At 46.0% G+C, this 25,543-nt stretch overlaps 1 protein-coding gene across 2 annotated transcripts; it reads right to left on the reverse strand.

The window, feature by feature from the left end:
- Positions 1-544: 544 nt before the first annotated feature.
- Positions 545-24,613, reverse strand: HDAC1 (histone deacetylase 1). 2 transcript variants are annotated; one of them, XM_081335318.1, is made up of 14 exons: positions 24,459-24,613; positions 17,125-17,237; positions 16,267-16,384; positions 15,070-15,144; positions 11,644-11,782; positions 10,491-10,632; positions 8,276-8,368; positions 7,692-7,800; positions 7,228-7,368; positions 6,339-6,447; positions 6,116-6,246; positions 3,100-3,246; positions 2,279-2,327; positions 545-1,892 (listed from the first exon to the last, which is right to left on the reverse strand). In XM_081335318.1, exons 1-14 carry the CDS (start codon positions 24,505-24,507, stop codon positions 1,865-1,867), a joined length of 1,443 nt encoding a protein of 480 aa, XP_081191444.1. In that variant the 5' UTR covers positions 24,508-24,613; the 3' UTR covers positions 545-1,864. The 2 variants fall into 2 exon arrangements, with proteins under 2 accessions (XP_081191444.1, XP_081191445.1); XM_081335319.1 differs by lacking the exons at positions 545-1,892; positions 2,279-2,327 and having other exon boundaries at positions 3,132-3,246; positions 6,035-6,246.
- Between the last annotated feature and the right edge of the window lie 930 nt (positions 24,614-25,543).

The raw sequence follows: 25,543 nt of genomic DNA on the forward strand, positions 1-25,543 counted from the left end.
TTAAGTAAGCCAGTTTGGCACAATTGGTAAACTGCGCTGCCTCTTTGGAGTGTTCCAGAATGTGCCACAGCTGAGAAGGCCACGTTACAGTTCCCCAGGTTTGATGCTAGAACCCAGAACCTCTGCCCACCCAGCTGTTTTAAGCCTTTGTGTCTAGAAGCATGTAGCATCTATGTTGTCAGCAACCCTTTTCTCCCCTAAGGGGAGTCCATGCTATTACCCAGGTGCACCTCCCTGTCGTCCACACATTACTTACATAGATCCTTCCATCTTGATTATTCCCACCATCTACTGCGCCCTCCCTGGATACATGTACTAAATTCTAGGCTGTATCATCTTCAAGGAAGGACTTTTCTGGCGTGGGAAAGGCGAAAAGCCTTGAAAATGAGTCTGTTGCATGTGAGTCATGAGCACTAGGCCGGCCCTGTGCAGCAATCCTTTGTCCCACTGAGGTAGTATCCCAGAGCAAAAGAAATCTTGGAGAATATTCAAATGTGCTGTTCCATACTTTGGGAGATCTATGCTGTAAGAATTCACCGTCAAAAACAGAAAAACAGACCCATTTTATTACAAAGATTTTTTTCCCTGCAAAAATGAAAATAAAAACTTTTCTCTTAAAAAACACAATATATATATATATATGTGTGTGTGTGTGTGTGTGTGTGTGTGTATATATATAAATCTTCCCATCCCACCCCGTAGAACACACAAATACAATGATCTTTCATTTCACCAATACAAGTATTAAAGAGTAAGAACAACTGGAGGGCAATTGCATCCAAGCGACTAAAAGGCTTAAAAAAATAATAAAGCTCCACCTTCCCCCCCCCCCGAAAGAGTGACATGGCAAAATTAGCAGCATTGCTGGGGTCAACCCCAAACAGTGACATTCTGTTCTATCTCTCACTTCTTGGGTTCCCTGGCAAACTCCCACCCCACCTGCAAGCCTATTGGAGCCAATGCTGCCTCCTGGAAATCTTACGAAGTCAGGAGGCAGGTTTGGGCTGGTTTCCGTTTTAGGAAGATGCCCTTCTATAAAACCATCCCATAACAGGGTGGTTTTCCTAAGGGCCCCTCGAGGCTTGTGTGCCAATTCATAAGCAAAAGCCCCCAGACAATTTTAAAAAGGGGATAGGGGATCACAAAACTCAGATGGCATCACCAATGGAGACATCAATATCCACTCCTGGCTCCAAAGGGAGGACCCCTGATTTTTTTTTCCTATTACAAGCAGGATGAGATCAGAGCCTCCCCTGCAAATCTGGGGCTGATATCCCTAGAGGGATGTCTGAAGTGGGGTTGGGGAATTAAACCATGGTTTACATTCATGGTTGCTCAAAAGGGATCGACCCTTCCGAGGCTTGTAGATGGGTAAGACTGTTTGGAATTCTGGGCTCCACCTATCCCCTATCCCCCTCCCTCCCCCCAATAACTCTTCCAGAGTTTTATGGCTGTATCCTAGCTCATTAAACTAGTAAAAGAAAAGGAGAACGGATGACCAGCTTCCCCTGAAAAACTTATCTTCTCCAAGAGAAGAGTCATCCTTTAAAAAAGAGAAGGAAGGACAAAGCAAAGGGAAGTTTGGGGTTTGCTTTCCAAAAGGAAACACGCAAATCTCCCCAATGCAAAAGCAAGAGGGAGGCGAGAAGCAGGAATCTCGTAAACGGCACTCCCTGGGATAAGCCTATTCAGACCCTCCTGGCAGCTCTCCCAGGGAAGGGCAGCCAGGTCTCAAGTCCCCCCTAGACTTATAGAAAATCAACAGAAACATATAAAATACAAATCTTGTGGAATAGGGAGGGAACCAGAGTGCTGAATCAGAGAACCAGGGAGGCGTGGTGTTCCCCAGCTGTCCCAACGTTTCTTAGGTGGATTTCACCTCTTCCTTTATGCTGTTGGAGAAATGAAGGGGGCTGTTAGGGGCCTGTTAGCTTAGGAAAATGTCAGGGGGGAAAAAGGCAATTCTCACTTCTAAAGTTACTGCTCTCTCTCTCTCTCTCTCTCTCTCTCTCTCTCTCTCTCTCTCTGCTCACATCAGGAATGGATCTCTGTCTTTTGTAATGCCCAAACCAGCCTGAGAGAAGCTGCCAACCCAAATCTCCAGCTTTCTTTTTGCACAAACAGTGTCAGCATAGCCACAGGGAAGTCAGCGCTTTCACGCACGTGTGAAAAGGCTTCATTTAGAGGAGGAGGAGGAGGAGGAACCAAGTCTGGAAGCTACAGAAAGACATTTCCAGAGGTGACACCTAACTGCCTTCCCCCTTCCAGGGTCTCTCACCTTTTGGCCTCTGCTGGCTCTTCTTTTCTCTTCTCCTCCTCGTGTACTTCTGCAGGAAGGAACATATAACCCTGTTTCTCTCAGTTATAGGGTAGACATACATACACAGAGATCCTTTAACATGCTGTGGGTGTCCTTGTGCATCACACCCAAAATTGACCATCCTCCCTAACCATTTGCTAAGGCTATTATGGCAGAAAGGCAACAATTTGGCTAGTTGATCCTGTGGGTTGTTTTTTTCCCCCTTGTGAAAATCAACAATTTCAGCCTTTATAGCTGTGGAATTCATATGGGCACCAGGAGGTATCAAAGACTAACTGGAAAGCCAGTGCTGATTGAAGAGATTACATTAGTACTCTAACCTAACAGGTAAATAGTAATATAAAATGGGGAAAACTGCTTCATTTTCATAATGTTTTGTTTCTTCAAGCTTTCTTGTAATTGTATTATTTGGGGGCAGATGTATGGGCAGGCTCCATTACGATCGTAAAATCAAGAATTACTTGTACTCCTAATAGGATTACAATATAGAGGTGATAACTTGTCCCGGCTTAAAAACAATCAGCACCTCAAGGTAGTACAACCACACAGTTTTAGTCCAGGAGGCCAGAACACAGGTCGAGGGTCAGCAGTGTGATGTAAAGCCCCAAGCATGGCATTTCTGCAGGGCAAAGCAGGGCGAGTTCTTACTGGATGGGAGATTAGAGGTCTTGCTGGAAAAGTCAGCTCTGCCACTAATTTGATTTTTTTTCTTCCTAATAAGCACATTCTACCAATCGGGCAGGACAAAAAGTCCTCCCCTACAATTAAATAACTGTTACCTTTCTTCTCCTCCTCCTTCTCCTCTTCTTCTGTTTTTGACCGTTTAGCCTTTTTGAAATTGGCAATATTTTTGCGACCCCCTTCCCCTTCGTCCTCCGAGTCCGAGAATTCCTCTTCACAGGCGATTCTCTTGTCTGAAGAGCGAACTGTGAGGGGAAGAGAAGCAAAAAGGGATATTAGCGGCTTTACATTTCATACAAAGGAGGAGGAAGGCTAGGATTATTCTATTTTTTATTCAAAAAGTAAGTCTCGCCTTTAGATGTCCATCAATGCATTGGCCAAAACTGACTTTCCCAAAAGGAAAGATGAGGGTCAACAAAGCACACAAGGGCAGGGTAGGAATTGCAACATGACCCTGAGATCAAAAATCCTAATTTAAAGCCTAAACTAAGAGTCAGTTTAGTGCACAGTTCCCAAGGGCATGAAACCTGGTTGGGAGACTTTGGGCCAATCATCGGGAGTCTCTGAGTTCTAGTCCTGCCTTTGGCACGAAAGCCAGTTGGTTGATTCTAGGCCAGTCCCTCTCTCTCGACCCAACCCACCTTGCAAGGTTGTTGTTGTGAGGAAAATAGGAGGAGGAAGAAGTATTAGGTATGTTTATCACCATGAGATAGCTAGATAAAAATAAAAAGGCAGGATAATAACACTACCAGTAATAATACTGACCATCCATAAAGACTCTGCGTTTTATAAGGCATAACGTTTTAAAACATCCATTGCAATAAAAAAAATGATTATTATATTTTTTATTGGTTATACACTTTTCCCAAGGGTAAGTCAAAATGACTCAGTAATCACAAAAATTCCATCCAGGATAAATAATCCCCAAGCTAACAACAAATCCAAGGAAGCAACTATTCACAGCTAAAATAAATGCAAGCACAACCCCTATAGCGATTTAAAGCAATTCCCTACCGGACCTCGAGTATATATGCACTTTCAGTCTAAAACAGGTACTAGCCTGAGAACTTCACCACTAACAAGAAGAGGGTGGAATAAACAGACTCCAGAGTAACTTCCTAAAGTGCATATAGTCAAGGCTATGGTCTTCCCAGTTGCAATGTATGGCAGTGAAAGCTGGACCATAAGAAAGGCTGAGCGCCAAAGAATTGAAGCCTTTGAACTCTGGTGCTGGAGAAGACTCCTGCGAGTCCCTTGGACGGCAAGGCGATCAACCCTGACTGCTCTTTAGAAGGCCAGATCCTGAAGCTAAAACTCAAATACTTTGGCCACCTAATGAGAAGGAAGGACTCACTGGAGAAGAGCCTCATGCTGGGAAAGATCGAGGGCAAGAGAAGAAGGGGACGACAGAGAATGAGGTGGCTGGATGGAGTCACTGAAGCAGGAGGCGTGAGCTTGAATGGACTCCACAAGATGGTAGAGGACAGGAAGGCCTGGAGGAACGTTGTCCATTGGGTCGTGATGGGTCGGACACGACTTCGCAGCTAACAACAACAACAGAGTAACTTCCTAGTCAAATAAAAAGGTCTTTAAATCCCTTTGAAAAGCCATTAAGCTAACACAAAGGCAGAGGGAAAGAGGACGCTAGTTCTAGAGCCTGAGGGCCAGATCAGCAGAGAAAACTGCCAAGGGAGCATATGGAGCAAACAGGACAGTGTTGGGAAGAAATAGGGCAGAATAGAAGATTGTAATCAGAGGGCTAAAACTCCACCCCTGCAATTGAATCTGGGCTTGGGATCAAGTTTGGATCCAGTGAAGAGTCTGGCTGTGTCAAAGAAGTGCAAGAGAAGTGTGGAAGGTCCCAGTTGGCACCCCTCTGGGCAAAGGAGGAATCAGGAGTGCATGCCAGTCAACAATTACTGTAACTGAAGCATGAAACAACAGAGACACAAATCAATAAAGCTGCAGCCTGCTACCCCAGAAACAGCCAGTTCCTATTAGTATCCATCAAATAAAACTTAGCTACCCTTGCGGTAAGACTGAGAAATGGGGGCAGAGTTAGTTGGTCATCAATCAAACCTAAAGGTGGACAAAACTGAGTCAATTAAGGAACTCTGGAAGCAAACACTAGACAAACACTATAGACAACTAGAAAAAATAATTGGCCAAAATTCAAATCTTCATCTTATCCATATTCACTTGAAGGATGGAACATGGATACTGAAGGGCATCCAGGATGAAGCACTAGAAGACACTGTATTGTAGTGGGCCCTGCGCAGTCATCGAAGACCAACAGAGATGACTATCGCCAGCAAAATTATGATACCAAATGTCCTGATTATGAAACAGGACACCAGGAATAATTAAGGAGAAAGAAAAAAAAAGTTTGATTTTCTGTTGTAAATTCCCAGAAATGCCACAATGGACATCTGTGCAGCAATCTTGTGTAGCAATGGGATGCTATACAAGACTGAAACCAGTCCAATACAGAGTGAATGATCCCCAGGGATCGTAAGCTAGATAGCAGTATCTGGTGGCCAAGCATATTAAACGTGGCCATTCAGTCCAAAAGAATTAGCTCTTAAAGTCAGATTTAAGACTTGGCCACCAGAATGTCATTCAGAACTCAAGAGCATGTTGTCCCAACTGAGCTGCTGAAACTGGGACTGAAGAGGATCAAGCAGGCTGTGGAAGATAAATGAAGACTCAATGGTAGAAGAGGAAGGAATCCGAGGAGAGTTCCTTCAACATAAAACAGCATGCTTGAAAGAGTCGGGAGGGAGGGAGGGAGGAAGGAAGGACAACTTAACCTTGACAACTTTAGGATGCATGGACTTGCTGGCAGGGGAATTCTGGGAGCTGAAGTCCACACATCTTAAAGCTGCCAAGCTTGAGAAACCCTGGCCTAGAAGGTAGTAAAAGAACAGTCCAATTTTCAAACCTCTTCCCCTGAGACCTAAATACATTCAAATACAGATGGAGCAGAGGAAGATAAAAAGGAGGGATGGTGGAAGGAAAAGTAATATTCAGTACTTATTCGAGAGGCATCTTCCTAAGCCCTCAGCTGAAAGAGAGGCCCCCTCTGTTGGCAATTCCTCTGGGCCTGGCACTCACTGGAAATCCGTTTGTCAGGATCTTCCTCTTCTTCATCGCCACTCTCCTCCGGCACGGCATCCTCTGGAATTGGCTGCATCTGCACTCCAGGGGCATGGGGGAGCATCCTCAGGTTCTCAAAGAGACGTTGCCTGCAGACAAAGTAATCAAAAGTCAAGCAGAAGTCCTTCAGTAGAAATCTACCCCCTCTCCCCAAAAAAAATAAATAAATGCACGGACTTACTTTATCTTTTCCAGGTATTCATTGGTGTTTTGGTTGGTCATGTTGGAAGGGCTGATGTGGAGTTTGAAATCCGGCCCAAAGTATTCAAAGTAATCATTGTAAGGAAGCTCTACGGAAGGGTTCAAAGACATGGAGGTTAGGGTGTTAAACTGTATCATGGCAATTCAAAAGAAGGAGGAAAGCCACGGCTTCAAAATGGCACTGAACAAAGTGCAAACTCAAATAATCACGTGATCGTAAAAGCTTCTTTGGGGACTTGGCACTCCTTCCCAGACCAACCAAAACAGAAGGCTGACGTTGCCAGAAAACTGGAGATTACACAAAATGCACTTTCGCTCCTGTAAAATTAACAAATAAACCTAAAACGATGTCCACTGGCAATTACTATGCATTTCTTAATTAACACTACAATTCTCTTAGCATCAAGACTCAGGCACAAGGAACCAAAAATGAATTGCTCAGAACAGTTTTTTTATTGCTGTTCACTCATAGACCAGAATCTTGCCAGACTAAATCACACTATGTTGCAGAACTATCAGATAAATCCTGTTACCTTTTAGGGATGATCCCTCCAGGGCCTCTTTCTGCATACCAAGAATTAAAGGCTGATTTGTCTCTTAGCTCCTTGTGAAAGACCCCCCCCCCCTCCTGCAACTCAGCACCAGATTCCACCACAAATACTGGTGCAAGGCAAGCCTTAAACCCATCTTCTAAGTGTATAGATCAACCAGAGACTCACCCAAGCCCCAGGGCTGGCTGGTTTTCAGATGCTTGGCTCTGTAACTCTCTAGCAGCTCAGCAGCTGCCCTCATTCACCTTGCTGTTGGGACACCCTGAGGACCTGTCCATGCCCCCCTCCCCAGGTGAGCTAGCCAAGAGTCCTCCGTACCATTCGGGATCTCTGTGTTCAATGCCACAGCCGTCTCGTATGTCCAACACCGGGCCACATTACGGATCGTGTAACCACCACCTCCCAGCATCAGCATGGGCAAATTAAAGCTTTTGATAAACTCCACGCACTTGGCATGACCTGGGGGAAGGAAGAGCATCAGTCTGCTGGAAGTGAGCTCCCGTTTAGCAACAGATCAGCAAAATTATGAAGGAGCCAAACAACCCAAGCGAGCCACGAAAGAAGGGGGGGGGGAGATGCATTGCAGAGCACCTTGTGTTAAAGAGAACCCTGGATTCTCATTGTGCCGTAAGACACAAATATCCAGCCGTTAAAGATTCCCCTGCAATCCCGCAAAACACTGAGCGGTCCCTCAGAGGACACGCAGCTGATTTTGACCAGCCAAGCATCCTGGGGACACCCTGAATAAGTCACCACCACCCGCTCCAAGAAATCCCTCTTACCTTTAATGGTCAGATTAAAACAACCCAACCTGTCCCCCGATAAGGAATCCGAGCCACACTGCAGTGCAACGGCACTTGGCTGGAATGTCTCCATCACTTTAGACATCACCTAGCCATTCAAAAACAAACACCTGAGCACGGTAACAATGTAGCAAATGCACAGAACCAGAAGGGTCACCACCAGGACCACTTCCCTTTCAGCACAACGTCTGGCAGAGAAGGAAAAGCCAGCCCAATGCCTTCAGCAAAGCCTATTCCTCAATGGAAGCCACCCAGAGCTCATGTCATGCTTCCATGCAGAGCAGGGACGAGGCTCCCACCTCCTCCCACCAACAGCACCTGAAGGAGACCAAGGGCTTGTCAGTGCTGAGCAGGTAGCCTGAAGCCTGCTCTTTCATCCCTGAAAGCTCAGGTTCTCCCACCCCCTCCCTGCTCCTCTAGGTTGCAGAGGACATCAAGGATCCTCCAATCGCCCTGGCTAGAAGCTCACACGTTCTCCACAATCTGCAGGCCTGCAAAGCTTAGCAAGGCAACTGCAGCACCTGCAAAATGAACTGGAAGCATTCAAGGACTAAGAGATTTACCGGCTTGAAAATGGCTTCATAAGACTCATCATCGATCCCATCCCGGAGAGGGTAGTTGACAGCATAATATTTTCCTTTGCCCGCACCAATATCCTTAGGAAGAAGAAAAGATGGCATCTGAAATACCAGCTGGGGCCACCTTCAGAGGATGCCCAAGTCAGGGACTGTTGGCATTCTGAAGCTCGCAGAGGCCCTGCAGCCCAACAGTGGCACACCCTTCTCACGTTACCCAGAACCCCCCCCCAAAGGGGTTGTCCACAAGCTCCCTTGGCTCCTTTAGAGCCAAGGCATTTCCCAATGACACCTCCCCAAAGCAGGAGAGTCAGCCATCTTGTTCTGCCCAGGACAGCTCAGAAGAGGACTGGGGGGAGGGAATGAGCTGCTGCTGAATCAAAAGGAATAAGACAGATTCAACAAGTATGCCAACCGGCTCATCTGATCCCAGATGAGGGAGGAAGGGCAAAGAGTAACACATGGGCTCTTCTTCCCCAATGAGTGAGATTTTGCCAAATGGTGCCCAAATGTTCCCTATCTAGTCATTCTTTGTTGCTGTAACAGGAAGCTATTTTCAGGGGGGGGAGAGAGGGAGAGATCTTGACAGAGTGAGTGTTCTACGATTCACATTATGCTTTGCAGGGTGTGACCTTGGTTCCCTCAATTTCTTCTTAAGCCAAAACAATGTATTTCTTAGCCAATGTAGTTTTCCATGGAAAGGAGAGCCCGTTTGATGTAGCGGTTAAGGCAGTGTTTTTTCAACCTTAGCAACGTTAAGATGCATAGACTTTAACTCCCAGAATTCCCCAGCCAACTTTTAAGACGTGTGAACTTTAACACAACATGCTGGCTGAGGAATTCTGGGAGTTGGATGTCTACACATCTTAAAATTGCCAAGTTTGAGAAACACCGGGTTAAGGTGTCAAGACTATCCCTGGGACAGGGGTAGGCAACCTTGGCTCTTTTATGACTAGTGGACTTCAACTCCCAGAATTCCAAAGCCAGCAGCTGGGTCAGGAATTCTGGGAGTTGAAGTCCACTAGTCATAAAAGAGCCAAGGTTGCCTACCCCTGCCCTAGGGAGACCCAGATCAGAGCCCATCTTTAAAGAGCTGACCTTGAATCTAATAATCAATAAATACACAGGAAGAGGAATGGAACAATGTTAAGAAAGTTTCACATTTGAATTGTTTCAAGCTCAAAACAGCATTTCAACTCTCCGTGTTTTATTGTTTTAGAATTGTAAGCTACCCAGTGTCACTTGGCTGAGAAGGGCAGTCATAGAATAAATAAAATTTTAAACTGGAAACATTTTGCACAATCCTGGAAGCATGCAGAGCTTTTTCTAGGCCAAAGGCCATACTCTGCCTCTCCCTAGTGTACAAAAGACTGCACTCGAAGAAGCAGATGAGAAAGACAAGTTCTTTGATCAAGGCGTTGTCCTTTTCAAGTCAATGTCGACTACTAATGGAGTCGCTCATGTAATTTTGGGAAAATTTCTGGGATATCTTTCAATCTAGACCACAGATCTGGGATTTCTGGATCTAATTGACATAGCTTTTGAGGTTAAACAAAATCAGCCAGATATTATCATCAGAGCTTATTTCAGTTATAAAGGTAAAGGTTCCCCCGCACATGCGTGCTAGTCGTTTCCGACTCTAGGGGCCGGTGCTCATCTCCGTTTCAAAGCCGAAGAGCCAGCGCTTGTCCGAGGACGTCTCCGTGGTCATGTGGCCGGCATGACTAGACGCCAAAGGCGCACGGAACGCTGTTACCTTCCCACCGTAGTGGTCCCTATTTTTCTACTTGCATTTTTACGTGCTTTCGAACTGCTAGGTTGGCAGAAGCTGGGACGCGTAACAGGCGCTCACTCTGCTACGCGGCACTCGGGATTCGACCCGCCAAACTGCCGACCTTCTGATCGACAAGCTCAGCGTCCTAACCCACTGAGCCACCGCGTCCCTATTTCAGTTATAGGAAGAGTCAATAACACTAATGAGATTATCCGCTCTCTTCCATTTGATAACATTGCGACATAAATTCTGTTGCATTAAACTTTTCAATCTGGGAATAGGTGTGTTAGGACCTCTGACCCAGAGAACCCAAATCTTGTTTTAGAAGGAGAGGAGATCATGCAAAGAAAGCTCTGTTGCTAACAGGGCCTGGAAAGTTTGTGAGCCAACAAAAAAGAAGGAAGATGTATCTCAAATTCCCATTCTCACCCGCAGATCCCCAGTTCCTGGGAAATATTCCCCATACTTATGGAAGGACGCTGTCATGACACGGTCTGTGGTGTAGAAAGCTTCCTCCACACCATCGCCATGGTGGATGTCGATGTCAACATACAACACTCTCTGGTGGTACCTGAGGTTGCAAAGGGATGTCAGGCTGGCACCTCAAAAACAAAGTTCAGCCACGAGGAACCCAGGCATCCCCCCAAAGTAAACTCAAAATTAGCAAGTTTTAAAATTCAGTTCCCAAAGACACAGTAGCCCTTGTTGAGAAGTAAGTAAGTTTGTATGATCGGCAGCCTGGTGAAGTTTCAAATGGGCTTCCCGGGATAATACCAAGGGGCCAGGAAAGGTGGACTCAGCAGCCAGAGAGGGCATCCTAAGGGCATCCTTAACTGCTGAAAATTACACTGCCAGAGTGCTGAATACATTGTGTGTGTTTGAATCTTACATGGGGAGATGTCTCCTCTTCCTTCATTTCTAGAAATAATTACTGTCATCAACCCACCTCTTAGGGAAGCTGAGTAGCTGCCAAGGATGTTGGTTCCACATTTCGCACCCAGGCTGTTGGGTGTCAGGGTGGATCCTTTTAAAAGGAGGGATTCCTGAAACACCATGAGGAGCCTCCCTTTTGGCCACCAGAATGGCAGGAGAACAAAACTGCATCACAAAGCTGTCTCTAATTCAAAGCATCCTATCCATCAGGACTCAGTTTCACACCGGGCTCAGATTCTGCAAAATGCTAGGGATTCCTCTAATTGCTCACTGAAAGCCATGATCGGACCAAATAGTGCTTCTTGGACTTGCCTATTCAAATCTGTACCTCTCCAGCTGTCTCATACGTTAATTCCCTTCATGATGGTTAAAACAAGAGCAAAGCTGTCAAACACCTCAGAGATTTCCCTATCCAAGCAGCTTTTCCTGCATAGGATGAATATATTTTTGACAAGGTGAAGATTTCACTTAGATCCACAGTATAAAGCACAGTTTCTCGACCTTGGCCATTGTGTAGACTTCAACTCCCAAAATTTCCCAGCCAGGAATTCTGGGAGTTGAAGTCCTAAAATGGGAATGATTGAGAAATCTTGGTATAAAGATGAGGATTTCATTTAGGTCCAGAATATAAAGTGGCAGTTTCACATACTTTAGCAATTCTAAGATAGCCAGGACGATGTCATTGACATAACAGAAGCCAGAAGCCTCTGATTTCTTGGCATGATGCAAGCCTCCAGCCCAGTTCACGGCAATGTCCGTCTGCTGCTTGTTTAGTTTCACGGCGCTTGCTGGGAAGAAAAATTCAAACCAGTGAGAGAGCAGAGATGACAAAGCAGCCATCACAGCCAGGCCCATCCAGAGTGCACTGATGATGTTATGTAGTTTGGTAATGAAATGTCTGTAAGAAAACCAAGAGAGCACCAAGGACTCCACGGTTCAACCCTGAGCTACACATATTCTCTTCCATCGGTACCATTTAGAGGTGCTGGGAGGACAACCTGCAGAGTCCCCATTATCAAGGACAAAGGGGAGGCTGCCAGTCCAGCAGTTGGAAATCCTTTGGGTTGGCACAAAACACCCAGAATTGGCAACCAAGGAAAACCATGCTATAGGTAGTCCTCGAGTTAGAATTGTAACTGAGTCCAGAATAAAGTTGTAAGACATGCTGGTCATTAAGTGAGTCATGTGACTATGCCTGATTTTACGATATTTTTTGCAGCAGTCACTAAACTTACACAAGAGTCATCAGGTAAACCCATTGTTCCCAATGGAAGTTTTTTTTGCTGGAAACCAGAAGTAAACCCCAGTTTCAGGGGAAAAAACATTGTAAATCATGATCAGTTGTAAATGCTAGCTTGTAGCCGAGCATCCACAGAATCATGTGACCATGGCATGAAGGGTAGCCGTCAGAACTTTAAACTCTGGTCATCCCTTTTTGGGGGTTCATAACTTCAAGCCGTCATTAAGCAACTGGTCATAAACTGAGGACTGACTGTATACACTTACAAGAACCCAGAATGTGGGTTGCACAGAGTGACTCCCTCTCCATCCTGCTGAAGCCAGATGGATGATGTTAGGCTTCTGTAAGTAAGAACTGGACATTTTCACAATAACTGCCCTTCTGTATTACTTGACCCCCCAAGATTTCAATCACTTATTTCCAACCATTATGCTGCAGGTGCAACCGTTATAACTATGTAACTCATGATAAAATGCTACTCTCCAAAACAGATGTGCAAATTACAAAACCCCATTTGTAATGTACAAAATTACTATAACCCCATTACACCCTTTGAGATTCATGCAGTCATCTAAACGCACATGCACGCTACCCTCAAATCAGCTTCCCCAGCTCACATGTTCTCAAAATGTGCTACCGAGGCAGGTCCAACCATGTTGGTCACAGTCTCCTCCAAAACCTGATTTTTTTTTTAAGAGGAGCAAGTTCTGACGGAGAGCTACAGACTGGATTAAACAAGATTCCCAATGCTGGGGCTTTGCCTTCCTTCCAAGACAACAAAAGTAGCACTCCTGGTCATCCCTTGTTATGCATCATGGCAAAGGCAGGGGATGCAGGGCACATGCCACACAACCTCCCCCACTTCAGGGCAACATCGTCATGTATAATTCACGTTCATGAAACATGAGTAGTGGTAAAAAGAAGGGGACAGCAGAGGATGGGATGGTGTCATCGAGGCAGTGGTCATGAGTTTGGGCAGATTCCAGGACACAGTGGAGGGCGGGGGGAGTGGGGGCTGGCTTACTATAGTCCACGGGGTCACAAAGAGTCAGACACAACTTATCAACTGAACAACAACAAAATGTAAAGAGACCAATCTTTCCATTTCTCCCTGTTTTGAGAATACCAACTCTTTTGGGCAGGTGGGCAACTTGAGAACACAACAGCTGTGGGCACTCTCACAAAATGGCTATCAAGGAGACCCATGGGCAAAACACCCATTGCTCCTCCCTTCTTTAGCCAGCCAGTATGGCCTTTATTGCCCCAAGTGACCCAAGTTGGTTTTTTCTCAGGAGGCGGACATACTTTCAGAGACTAGCATGATAGCTGCCATCAGCCATTTTTAATTTCTAGGTCTGCTCAGAGAACAAGTATGTGGATCACAGGTGTCTTTATAAATTACGATACCAGAGGACATCATTATACTTCATGTTCTAGCTTCCCATTATTTTCTAGATTATTTTTTTAATTAAAATAATCTAAAAAGATCAAAATCAGAAAAGGCAGAGAAGCTGGCAGACACCAAAGGAATTTGCTCTGGATTCAAGGATCCATAAACTCCTAAATATTTATCCAGATCTATACAAACACTATTCTGAGATGACTATTCATGGAAGCATGAGAAAAAACATTCTCTAGAAACCTTCATCCGTGAACTTATCATGTGGAATGTACAAAACATTTGGATGTGTTATTCTGAATCCAAAACACTTCATTTCTGTGTGGAAACAGCTGTTTTGAGCATTTTGAAAGTGATCTGAGCATGGAACAGAATGTCTCAAGCTCAAAACAGATGCTTTAGCAAAATGTTTAATAGGAGGATAAAAAAAATCAGGATTTTGATAGCCACTTTTCCAACTAGCAAATTTTCTTAAAAGACATAAGCTTTTGTGAGCTCAAGGGGACAAGAGGCAGTCTTTGATTTAGAATCAACTGTTCAAAGTTACAATGACACTGAAAAAAAAGTAACTTATGACAGGTCCTCACACCATCCTCACGATCACATGATCAAAATTTGGGGGTTGGCAATCAGGAATGTATTTATGATGGTTTAGCACGCCGGGGTCATGTGATCACTATTCACCACCTTTCCAGCTGGTTTCCCACAAGCAAAGTCAATGGGAAAGGCCGGATTCGCTTAAAAACCATGTGATTCATTTAACTACAGAGATCTGCTTAACTATGACAAAAAAGGGCATGAAATTGGTCGTGACTCACTTTAACCACCACCTTGCTTGGCAACAGAAATTCTGGTCCCAGTTGTGATTCTAAGATGTGGGGTACCTGTATTTATTTATTTATTATTTTTATTTTAATTCCATTTATATCCCGCCCTTCTCCGAAGACTCAGGGCGGCTTACAAACTTAGCAGTAGCCTTCATTCTATGTATATGCCTGCTTATTAGGGCTTTCACACACACCCCAAGCGGCATTATTACAAAGTCAGCTTAATTGCCCCCAACAATCTGGGTCCTCATTTTACCTACCTCGGAAGGATGGAAGGCTGAGTCAACCTTGAGCCTGGTGGGATGCGAACCTGCACTAATTGCAGGCAGCTGGTGTTACTTAAGGAGGCATTAGCCCACTGCTCCACCAAGGATCCATCAATATCCTCCTGACATTTTTCAAAACTGTCTGAAATAGTTTGCATTCAAATGGATATTTCAAGTTCAAAGCAACGTTGCACATTGTTGCCTGGCCTCCGAAGAGCAGGAATCGGATGTCAGAACACATGGCCTGCAATTCCTTAATGGGACTGAGGTCCTCAGCAGAACAAGCAGTGCCGTTAGTACATCCTTTGAGGTTTTTATTTTTAAAACTGTGATTGCTACTTACCAACAGAGCCTCCTGTAGAAAGTTGGCAGAACTCAAACAGTCCGTCAAACACAGGGCAATCTTCTCCAACATTGACTTGAAAAAGAAAGCAACAGGAGAAGCCCTGGCTTAATCACAACGTGTCAATGATTTCAGCCAAAAAGAGAAATAGATATAGCAGAATTTGAAAAAAGAACACCAGAGCAACAGAGGAGAAGTAGAGATTTCACTGCACATCACCCAGAGTTGCTCAGTCTCTAAATTTGATAAATATGTAATTTGTGAGCCATGTGTGCAATAAAGCTGTCCTTCCACTGGAGTTCGTGTGATCTAGGATGCGAGGCAAAAAGTGAGCAACTGCATTTAGAAACATTGCCTGCAGAAAAAGAGGAACATACGCTGCTCATTAATGAAAGTGAGACGTCAGATTTGTTCAAGCTGTCCACTGGCATTTAACAATGCTAGGAGGTGGCGCCACCTGATGGAGCTCTAGCAAACTGAGAGGTTTAAGGGCTTTGCAGAACGCCACATTGGCGCTTCAAAGCTCGGGGTTCAAGACTGTTAGTACTTCAGCAGGAGACCACTAGGAAATCCCAGGGCAGTAGGGTAGTCCATCGTGCTGGCTGGGGAATTCTGGGAGTTGAAATCCATAGAGCTTAAAGTTGCTGCGGTTGAGAAACATTGCCTTGGGTAGAAGGATGAACATTTTTACTGCACTCAACGTTTCTCCAGCTTTAACTCAATTCACGCAATAAATGTTATAAGAAGGAGCTATTCCTTGTTTTTGCATGACTGACCAAACTTTCCCTGGCACACCAATGGTGGATATTAACAAGTTATCCTTGGTAACTTGGAATTGCAAATGTATTGAAAACAAGAGAATTGCTAATTTTCTCTTCTCATCCACAAATAGGTGGCAGGTCCCAGCAACACCAAAAGCTTGTTGGGGCTAGTCTGAGAATGAAGCCATAATTTGTTATCCCACCTGAAAGCAACCATACATTGTATGTCAGGCCAGGCTTTTCCCAACTGGGATCAGAAGCCTCATTTAAGGGTTGATGGATAAGATACTGCAGTTGCAATATCATCCATCCTTACTGCCATAAGCCTGGTTTAACCTTTCCTCCCCCCACCTAAAAACCCACTGAGGGGGCCGTTTTTAGCCAAGCATGTCTGAGGATTTCCAAGCAAACATTAACGCCCTCCGCTTTCACTCACATCGCTGCATCTGCTTGCTGTATTCAGACATGTTATCTGGGCGAATTGACCGCAGAAATTTGATGTAATCATCACTGTGGTATTTTGTCATCTCCTCAGCACTTGCTTTGTAAGGTCGCTGAAATGACAGAAGGGAGGACAACTTGGTAAGGCCGCCACTTCTGAACATTGTTCAAGCATAGTTCTGACTTTGTTGAGGTTATGGAAAAGGGTGCTTGAGCAGCAGCTGCAAACAGCCTCAAATAAAGAGATGATCAGGAGCCCTCCCAGTCAGGATTCAACCCTAGGTGGGAGCAAAACCCACTGGTCCTTCTTGATCGCTGCCTCCAGCAGGACCGGAATAAGGGCAGTGCAATTTTCTTCTCTGATACTGTCAAACAAAGCATCCTCTGGACCAGCTGGGGTGGCTGGGGGGGGGGGGAACCCTCCCTTGCAGTAGTTCTCCTTCTTCCTGAACCACAGGACCTAGTCCAGGGGTAGGCAACCTCGGCTCTTTTATGACTTGTGGACTCCAACTCCCAGAATTCCTGAGCCAGCATGGCTCAGCTTGGAAACCTTTCCCTTTCCCCTCAGTGTGGCTGGCTCAGGAATTCTGGGAGTTGAAGTCCACGAGTTATAAAGCAGCCTAGGCCAGGAGTAGGCAACCTTGGCTTTTTTATGACTCGTGGACTTCAACTCCCAGAATTCCTGAGCCAGCATGGCTCAGCTTGGAAACCTCTCCCTTTCCCCTCAGCGTGGCTGGCTCAGGCATTCTGGGAGTTGAAGTCCACAAGTCATAAAAGAGCCGAGGTTGCCTACCCCTAACCTAGTCAGTAACAGTGGGTGAAGAATTTAATGTTTTTTTTAAAAAAAACTTACATAGATTTCCATTTTTCTGTAAAGACCATAGTTGAGAAGAAGGTTGTGAGTCATCCTGATCCTGTGAGGCTTCATGGGGTGACCTTGACCATAATAATAGTTTCCAATGTCCCCTAAGAGACAAAGAAAAGAGGGGGGAGGGGAGTACAACATCATTACAATGTCAACCATATAAAATGTTAGAAAGGTATTTAAGAATGGACATAGAAAGGAGGGGAAGGAGGAATACAGGAGTTTTGAGTTAAAAGATCTGTTCCTATAAAAGGGTTGAACTGTGGGACCCTTGGTGCTCTCTGAGCTTGACTGTTTTCTTGCAGACATTTCATTACTTAACTAGGTAACATCATCAAAGCAAGATCTAATTCTAATCGGTGTACAGGTACAGCTTCAGTCCCCAGTTTAAAAGGTTTCCAGTGACCAGACTAAGAAAGGACCATTTCTTTGAGCAAGCTTATGAAGTGTGGACTTCACCCCCCAGAATAACCCCGCCAAGGCTAGGGAATTCTGGGAGCTGAAGTCCACATATCTTAAAGTTGACATGGTTGAGAAATATTGTTCTTGAGTGAAGATGTTCAGCAAGGCAGCTTCTTAACCCTCCTGAATTCCACTGCAAGTGGGATGAAAATGGGGTGTAGGCCAGCTCCCCAAAAGGATCCTTCAAAAGGAAAACTGCAGAGCAAAGGAATTCCGATGGCCCACATGCACATACCCTTTGTTCATGGCAGAGGTGCCATCACATGTTACAGAGACACTGATTGCTGGTAGCACGGGTTCCGATTCAACTCACAATTTCGTTGTGCAGAATCCAGTACAAGTAAAAATCTCTTCAACCATGCCCCAAACTTGCAAAATTCAATTAAATAAAAGCAAATTTCCACCAGGGCAGTGTTGTTGTTGTTGTTAGTTGTGAAGTCGTGTCCGACCCATCGCGACCCCATGGACAACGTTCCTCCAAGCCTTCCTGTCCTCTACCATCTTCTGGAGTCCATTTAAGCTCATGCCTACTGCTTCAGTGACTCCATCCAGCCACCTCATTCTCTGTCGTCCCGTTCTTCTCTTGCCCTCAGCCTTTCCCAGCATTAGGCTCTTCTCCAGCGAGTCCTTCCTTCTCATTAGGTGGCCAAAGTATTTGAGTTTCAACTTCAGGATCTGGCCTTCTAAAGAGCAGTCAGGGTTGATCTCCTCTAGGACTGACCGGTTTGATCGCCTTGCAGTCCAAGGGACTCGCAGGAGTCTTCTCCAGCACCATAGTTCAAAGGCTTCAATTCTTTGGCGCTCAGCCTTTCTTATGGTCCAACTTTCACTGCCATACATTGCAACTGGGAAGACCATAGCCTTGACTATACGCACTTTTGTTGACAGGGTGATGTCTCTGCTTTTTAGTGTGCTGTCTAGATTTGCCATAGCTTTCCTCCCCAGGAGCAAGCGTCTTTTAATTTCTTGGCTGCAGTCCCCGTCTGCGGTGATCTTGGAGCCCAGGAAAATAAAATCTGTCACTACCTCCATTTCTTCCCCATCTATTTGCCAGGAATTGAGAGGGCCGGATGCCATGATCTTGGTTTTCTCCAAAACATCGCCCAGCAATAGCCATCATACAAAAAGCAGAAGCAGCATGCCAAATCCCCAAGTAGTGTTCCTCCAAACATTTATGCTATTCAAATGAATAAACATAGTAAGTTGTAATACAATTAGCTCTGTTTTGATTTCCACCTTGTGTGAACTTTGCTTTATTCAATAAACCAGACAGAACTCATGTTGTGGCCTAAAGTGTCAATCAGGCCCCCTTAAAGCATTTTAAGACCCTCTGGTTCAGCTTTTCTCAGCTAAGGGTCAGGGTTCAACTACCAACTGCTCCAAGTTTTCCATCTTTTACAGAAAGCAGCGGGAGAAAAGGCCTTCCTTGGCACCCTCAGAGAACAGACACGTTTCAGAAAAGTGTTATAAAGTAGTGGCCAAAATTGTGGAAACCTTTTGGGAAAAATATACAGTAGAAATGCCACCTTTGGTTAAAGTTTCCACCAATTTTTCTTCTAATTCAGACATGTCAAACACAAGGCCCGGGGGCTGGATCCGGCCCGCAAAGTGGTCTCATGTGGCCCGCGAAGCCATCCTGGAAACAGTGAGGGAATGGCCCCCACTGCCTTGGCCCTGGCCTAGAGACCCTCCTTCTGCTAGAGACCCTCAGATCTGTCCCACTCCTGCCCAGGCCCCCATAGGCACCCTTGATGTGAATGATGTAGAGCTGGCCACGCCCACCCAGTAGGCCATATGCACTCTAGCCACGCCCACCCAGTAGGCCATACCCACCCGGCCCCCTGAGGGCAACCGCAATGCTGATGCGGCCCTCAATGAAATTGAGTTTGACACCCCTGTTCTAATTTCTTTATAACTGTAGCCTTGTTCACTTAATACTATTTTACATCGATTTCTGGGCAACCAGTCAACTCTTTGCACCATTACTTTAATTTTATTATGTTTTACAAGCTTGCTAAATGAAAGGGGGGAAAAACCCAACCAACTTGATAGCGATCACACAACACACTGACGAATGTCCTCCTCCCAGCTTCAATACATGACATCAATAACTGAATCCTACTGTGATCTGATTGGCTCATTGCCAAAACAAGATGACACCTGATTGGCTCTCTAAACACTCACACTCACTGGCTACAATCAGATGAAGGAAAGCTACCTGATATCAACCTAAGCAAGTTGTGCTTCCCTTTTCTGGTTATTTGGCTATAACCTTTCCTAGAATACAGTACAGATAATTGAAGAAACTATGTTGCATTACATTCTTGATTAAATTATCTTTCCATTGATATATAATTTTATGGTACTACTCCAAAAAAAAGTGGTGTTATTAGCCATCAAACCTCAAAAATACACTTTTCCCAAAAGGTTTCCACAATTTTGGCTACTACTGTACCAGGAATATAAGAATTTGGCAAGAGGATTGGGATGGACCCCAACACACAACACTTCCATACAATATGACATTGTCAATCATAAGCAGTGGCCTGTATCAGCTTCCCTTTGCAGCTGTAGACATGTAAAGAATTCCTTAAGTTGGACTCAGCTCTACTGAATTTCATGGAAATCTCCACACTATTTTCTTGGCAACAACAGAAGTCATTTGTCAACGTTTCTTTCAAGGAATCTCCTTTGACCTCCCCCACTGGAAACTATAAACCTTGGATCTTTTGGTCATCTCCATCAAAATACTAAGCAGGCTGAACCCTCCCTCACTTTATGAGTAAACCTCACTCCATACCAAAAGACAATATAAGTGAAACACACAGGATATTTTTTAAAGCTTCCAGACCATCCAAAATCCCACAGCCAATAATACAGCCACTGCTGAGAATCTTGGAAGAAGTCCACAGCTCTAGAAAGTCCTTCAGTTGGAGAATTGAGTTAGCAATGTACCTCTGAGTGGAAGAGGGTACAGGTAGTCAACTACTGTTGGGACTGGAATTTCTGTCACCAAGCAATACACTCATCAAATAAGTTACATTTGATCTTACAACCTTTTTACAGTGATCATTACATAAATTGTGTGGTCATTAAGCAAACTTGTCTTCCCCCACTGACTTTGCTTGTCAGAACCCCCTTGGGAAGCTTGCAAGTGAAAATTCACATGACAGCGGGGATGCTGCAAGGACCAATCATAAGTGCAAGGCTGATTATAAGCAATTTTTCTCAGCTACTGTTGTTGACTTTGAATGGTTGTTAAACAAATGGTCGTAAGTTTATGATTATCTGTAAAAGAGTGCTAAGTAAGTTAAGCAAAGCCCTCTGTGCCAGAGATAGATGGGTGGCCCAACTGTAGGGCCACTTTCACACCCTAATTCAGTATTTTTCAAGCTTGACAACTTCAAGTTGTGTGAACTTCAACTCCCAGAACTCCCCAGCCAGCCATTAATTGTGGGAATTGAAATCCACACATCTTAAAGTTGCCAAGTTTGAGAAACATTACCTTACTCTTTCAAGAGGCAATCAAAAACCCTCTGTGACTCTCCTCACTCCTGTTTGCCTCACAACATTTAGAACAAGGAGGGGAAAAAAATCAACATACTGCTTCTGCAGCAACAAAATCCCTGACACCACCAAAGAGAAAGGAAAATGAAAAAGTTTTTAAGTCTGGAATGGGCCACCATATACAGCAGACATGTCAAACACAAGGCCCGGGGGCCGGATCCGGCCCGCAAAGTGGCTTCATGCGGCCCGCGAAGCCATCCTGGAAACAGTGAGGGAACGGCCCCCACTGCCTTGGCCCTGGCCCAGAGACCCTCCTTCTGCCAGAGACCCTCAGATCTGTCCCACTCCTGCCCAGGCCCCCAGAGGCACCCTTGACGCAAACGATGTAGAGCTGGCCACGCCCACCCAGTAGGCCATACGCACTCTAGCCACGCCCACCCAGTAGGCCACGCCCACCCAGGCCACACCCACCCGGCCCCCTGAGGGCAACCGCAATGCTGATGCGGCCCTCAATGAAATTGAGTTTGACACCCCTGATAAATGCCTGGATTACTTGACTTACACATATATATCTTATGACCAGCCACTGAGTTTCATACCCAGGGGTAATTAGGACCTGGTTCCAAAGTTATGGTGATCAACCCCCAGTCTTGTGACATTTGGGGCACTTGGCAAGTGGCCCACATTTAGCGTCCTGCAGTCATATGACCATGTTTTATGACATTTTGCCAAAAATTGGCATTTACTTCTCCATTTTCTGCAAAACCACTCCATAGCAAAAAATAGGTTCACTTAACAATTGCTGCAAAATGGCTCCATCACATGATGGGTATCACAACCATAATGGGCAGGCTCCATTATGGTCATAAGCTGAGGACTACCTGTATTACTGTTATAGAAGTACAGGGCCATATCATAATCATAGATGGAACCACAATGTACAGATTTTTGAAGAGAGCTTTGGGAATGGGTTCCTTGCTCTTACAGTTATTTATACATGCACACAGAAAAAAAGAGATCCTATTTTAGAGTTTACATTATTGTTTTCAAACATTTCCTACCCAAAAGCCAGAAAACCACTCATTACTTTTAAACCTCTACAAGATGACTATCCCTACTCTAGATGGACCTTTGGTCCAGTTGAGAACATCCTTCTGGAGACACAGAAAAGCTGCAAGCTGCTTTGGATCCTAAGAAGCAAATAGCCTGAAGCAAATGTCAACTGTGTGAGATTACATATTTGCCCTGGAAAATGGCCGGCCTTCCTGGCAAACAAGGCCCAGCATCTCTTTGAAAACTCTATCCATGAAGGCTGAGATGAAGAAGTGATTCCCAGCAAGCCAATTCCCCTTCTAGAAACACGCCAATTTTCCCAAGCTAACATGAGAAATAGGGATTGCTATGGTGACAAAAGGAATATGTGACCCGAGAAAGGACCAGGAATCTTTTCCAAGGAGAAATATCTTCAGCTCTGAGGCCAGAGAAGACAAAGAAATGGAGATCACTCAAGTCAGAATTTAGCTTAAGAAGCTGGGGAAGCCCTAGAGTCCAACTCAGACCTATTCTCATCCAGAAAACTAGTTGAGAACACAAAGCTGCCCCTCCCACCCCAATCACCACAGGTCCAAGAGTAGGAGTAGGACAATGGTCCCTGGAACCTGAGCCTTCTAAGGTTTTGCCACAATGGTAAAACCAACAACCTTTCCTCCATTTTCTACCAACTTCCTCCTCTGTCCAGGCCCAGCTCCCTCCTCACTTTTTCAGCCCTGTGAAACCTCCAGGTTGTTTTCCAATACTCTTGAAGAGCACTAATCCATCTCATTCCCTACCAACCACATGCTACCAGCTGCCCCTTGGCTTCTTGAAACATCCCATCCAGCGCTCCTTCTCTCAATGGCTGCCCTGGCTCCCTCCCTCTTTACATCCTGAGCTTGCAAACAGAAGCGATCTTACACGCTTACAGCGAATAGGAAGACTCCTCCAGTCGGCTTGATAAGAGCCTTTCCAGCGTACGGTGTTGGATCACGACTGGGAGCCTCCCTTGGAATCAGCCATGAAAGTTACTTGGGGCCACTAGGCTCTCTCACGCCAGGCCTAGCCTACCCTCCAAGGCTATATTGTGAGCTGCATATTAAATGCCAAGTCATTTCTTTTCATATAAGCATTTACGGATATACTTCAACAGGTGCCCAAAGAATAATCCTGAGAAAGTATCCAACGTCCACGGTTGCTGCTGGTGGAGGGAAAGGACAGAGTCCAGACAAAGCCAGGATAGGAATTCCCTACGCTTAAAATCAACTGTCTGCGAGGTATGTTGTTGTTGTTGTTGTTGTTATTGTTGTTGTTTCCCCCTCTGATGGAAGCCTGCTCTGATCTCTGCAACTGGGCAGTTCCCCTCCTTACATCAGGGCTCCCGCTTGAGCAGGGGGTCTTCAAAGTTGGCCCTGGCTGAGGAATGCCGGGAGTGGAAGTCCACAAGTCAGGGATCTTCAAACGTGGTCCTTTTATGACTTGTGGACTTCAACTCCCAGAATTCCTCAGCCAGGCACGCTGGCTGAGGAATTCTGGGAGTTGAAGTCCACAAATCATAAAAGGGCCAAGTTTGAAGACCCCTGCCACAAGTCATAAGAGGGCCACGTTTGAAGACCCCCTGCTCCTGAGGCTTCTTCCCCACTGCCCCAACACCCTCTCCCCACCTTCCATCCCCCAGCCCCGAGTCTCCCTGGCAGGCGCGCAAGGGGCCGAGGAGGCGCTTGCCGAACTTCCTTCGCAGCCTCCTCCGCCGCGGAGCCCTGCACGGTCGACAGCCACCTCCTTCCACCTGCCAGGCGAGGGTGCAAATCCGGGCCGGCTTCGCCAGGCTTTTAGCCAAGCCCGCCAATCTCCAGGTCCACAAGGAAGGGTGGTGGGGGGGGGGAGTCCTCTGGTCAGGCAGGGCGCCCCTCCCTCCCTCCCTCCGACGCTCAGCCTGTCCGACCTCGCAGGGCTGTTGTGCCGAGAGCTCCATCCTCCATCAGCCTCTTTTTCTTCCCCATCTCCCCCACGGTCAACACGGCCTGCCCATCTCCCCGATCCGGCTTTCCCCCCGCCCCTCCCCCTCCTGGTCCGCCTCCGGCTGGGAAGCATGGGAGATGGAGTCGAGGCCAGCAAGGCTCGCCCGCTCGGGGAAGATTACCACTCCCGAAGCAGCTGCCCGCTCCGGGAGTTGAGGAGGAGACGCAGCAGCAGCAGTCCCGGAGGAGCGCTGTGGATGATGGGAGGTGTAGTCCCCCCCTTCTCCGACCGCCCCCCTCCCCGGTCCCTCCTCTTCCTCCCTAAGCCCCGCCCTCCAAACGCGGAGACCCTCAACTCACCGTCGTAATAGTAGCAGACTTTCCGCTTGGTCCCCTGAGTCAGCGCCATTTTCCACCGCCGCCGCGCCGCGCCGCGTCCCGACGGCGCCTCAAGCCTGGACCTGAGTCCCGCCACGCAACCGAGCCCGCCTGGGCAAGGGAGGAGAGGGAGGCCCTCCGCCACCCCTTTCCCCTCCCGCCAGCCTATCAGAAGCGGAGGTATCCCTCTAAAGGCCAATGGGGAGTCTGAAGGGGGCGGAGCCTTTCGCGACAACAAGTTAGATCGAGCAGCGAGGAGTTGCTTCGGCCGTACCACTGTTGCAGGAGGAGAAATAGAGGGGTGTGTTTAGGATGGGCTAGGCCAGGGGTAGGCAACCTCGGCTCTTTTATGACTCATGGACTTCAACTCCCAGAATTCCTGAGCCAGCTTGGCTGGCTCAGGAATTCTGGGAGTTGAAGTCCATGAGTCATAAAAGAGCCGAGGTTGCCTACCACTGGGCTAGGACCATTTTCACATGTAGGGGGAACATTCCTCTGGTTGGATCCCCTGCGAAGCCCCCCCTCCTCCCCCCCCCCGAGCAAGCAACGTGAGAATAGCGGGGAAACATGAGCATCTTCTGCTTTTCAAAACCCGCGCTGCGCCTTTATTAAAATTCACACAAATTCCGCATCAAAGTTTTTTTAAAGATTCAATTTGGATTTAGCAAGTTTAAGTTTCATTCGCTGCTCTTATTTTAACTGAACATTTCGAAACGAGCCCTTTTTTAAATCTTAGAATGATCTGCCCTTCGTTTTTTAAGCTACCCCTGCTCCGGGCGCTGTTTTTTTGACCTATTCTGATTAAATTTACTGCACGTTTTGTTCTTTTGGGAAAAAAAAACCCTCATTAGGAATTTTAATCTAAATCATACAATTGAAAAAACACAGAATTTTGCATGTATAACTTATATGTATTAAGCTTGTGTGCATATAGAACAGATCAAATTATGTAATTTCCTACCTGTGCTGTGGTTTTGGAAGCCACAATTTAAGGTCATGTGTGAACCCAAGTTATGGCTTGTTCAAGAAACAATGGTTTTAAAATAACCTCTCTTAGAGGAACCTGT

This window comes from Vipera berus (assembly GCF_964194415.1).
Source record: "Vipera berus genome assembly, chromosome: 9".
NCBI classification, from domain to species: Eukaryota; Metazoa; Chordata; class Lepidosauria; order Squamata; family Viperidae; genus Vipera; species Vipera berus.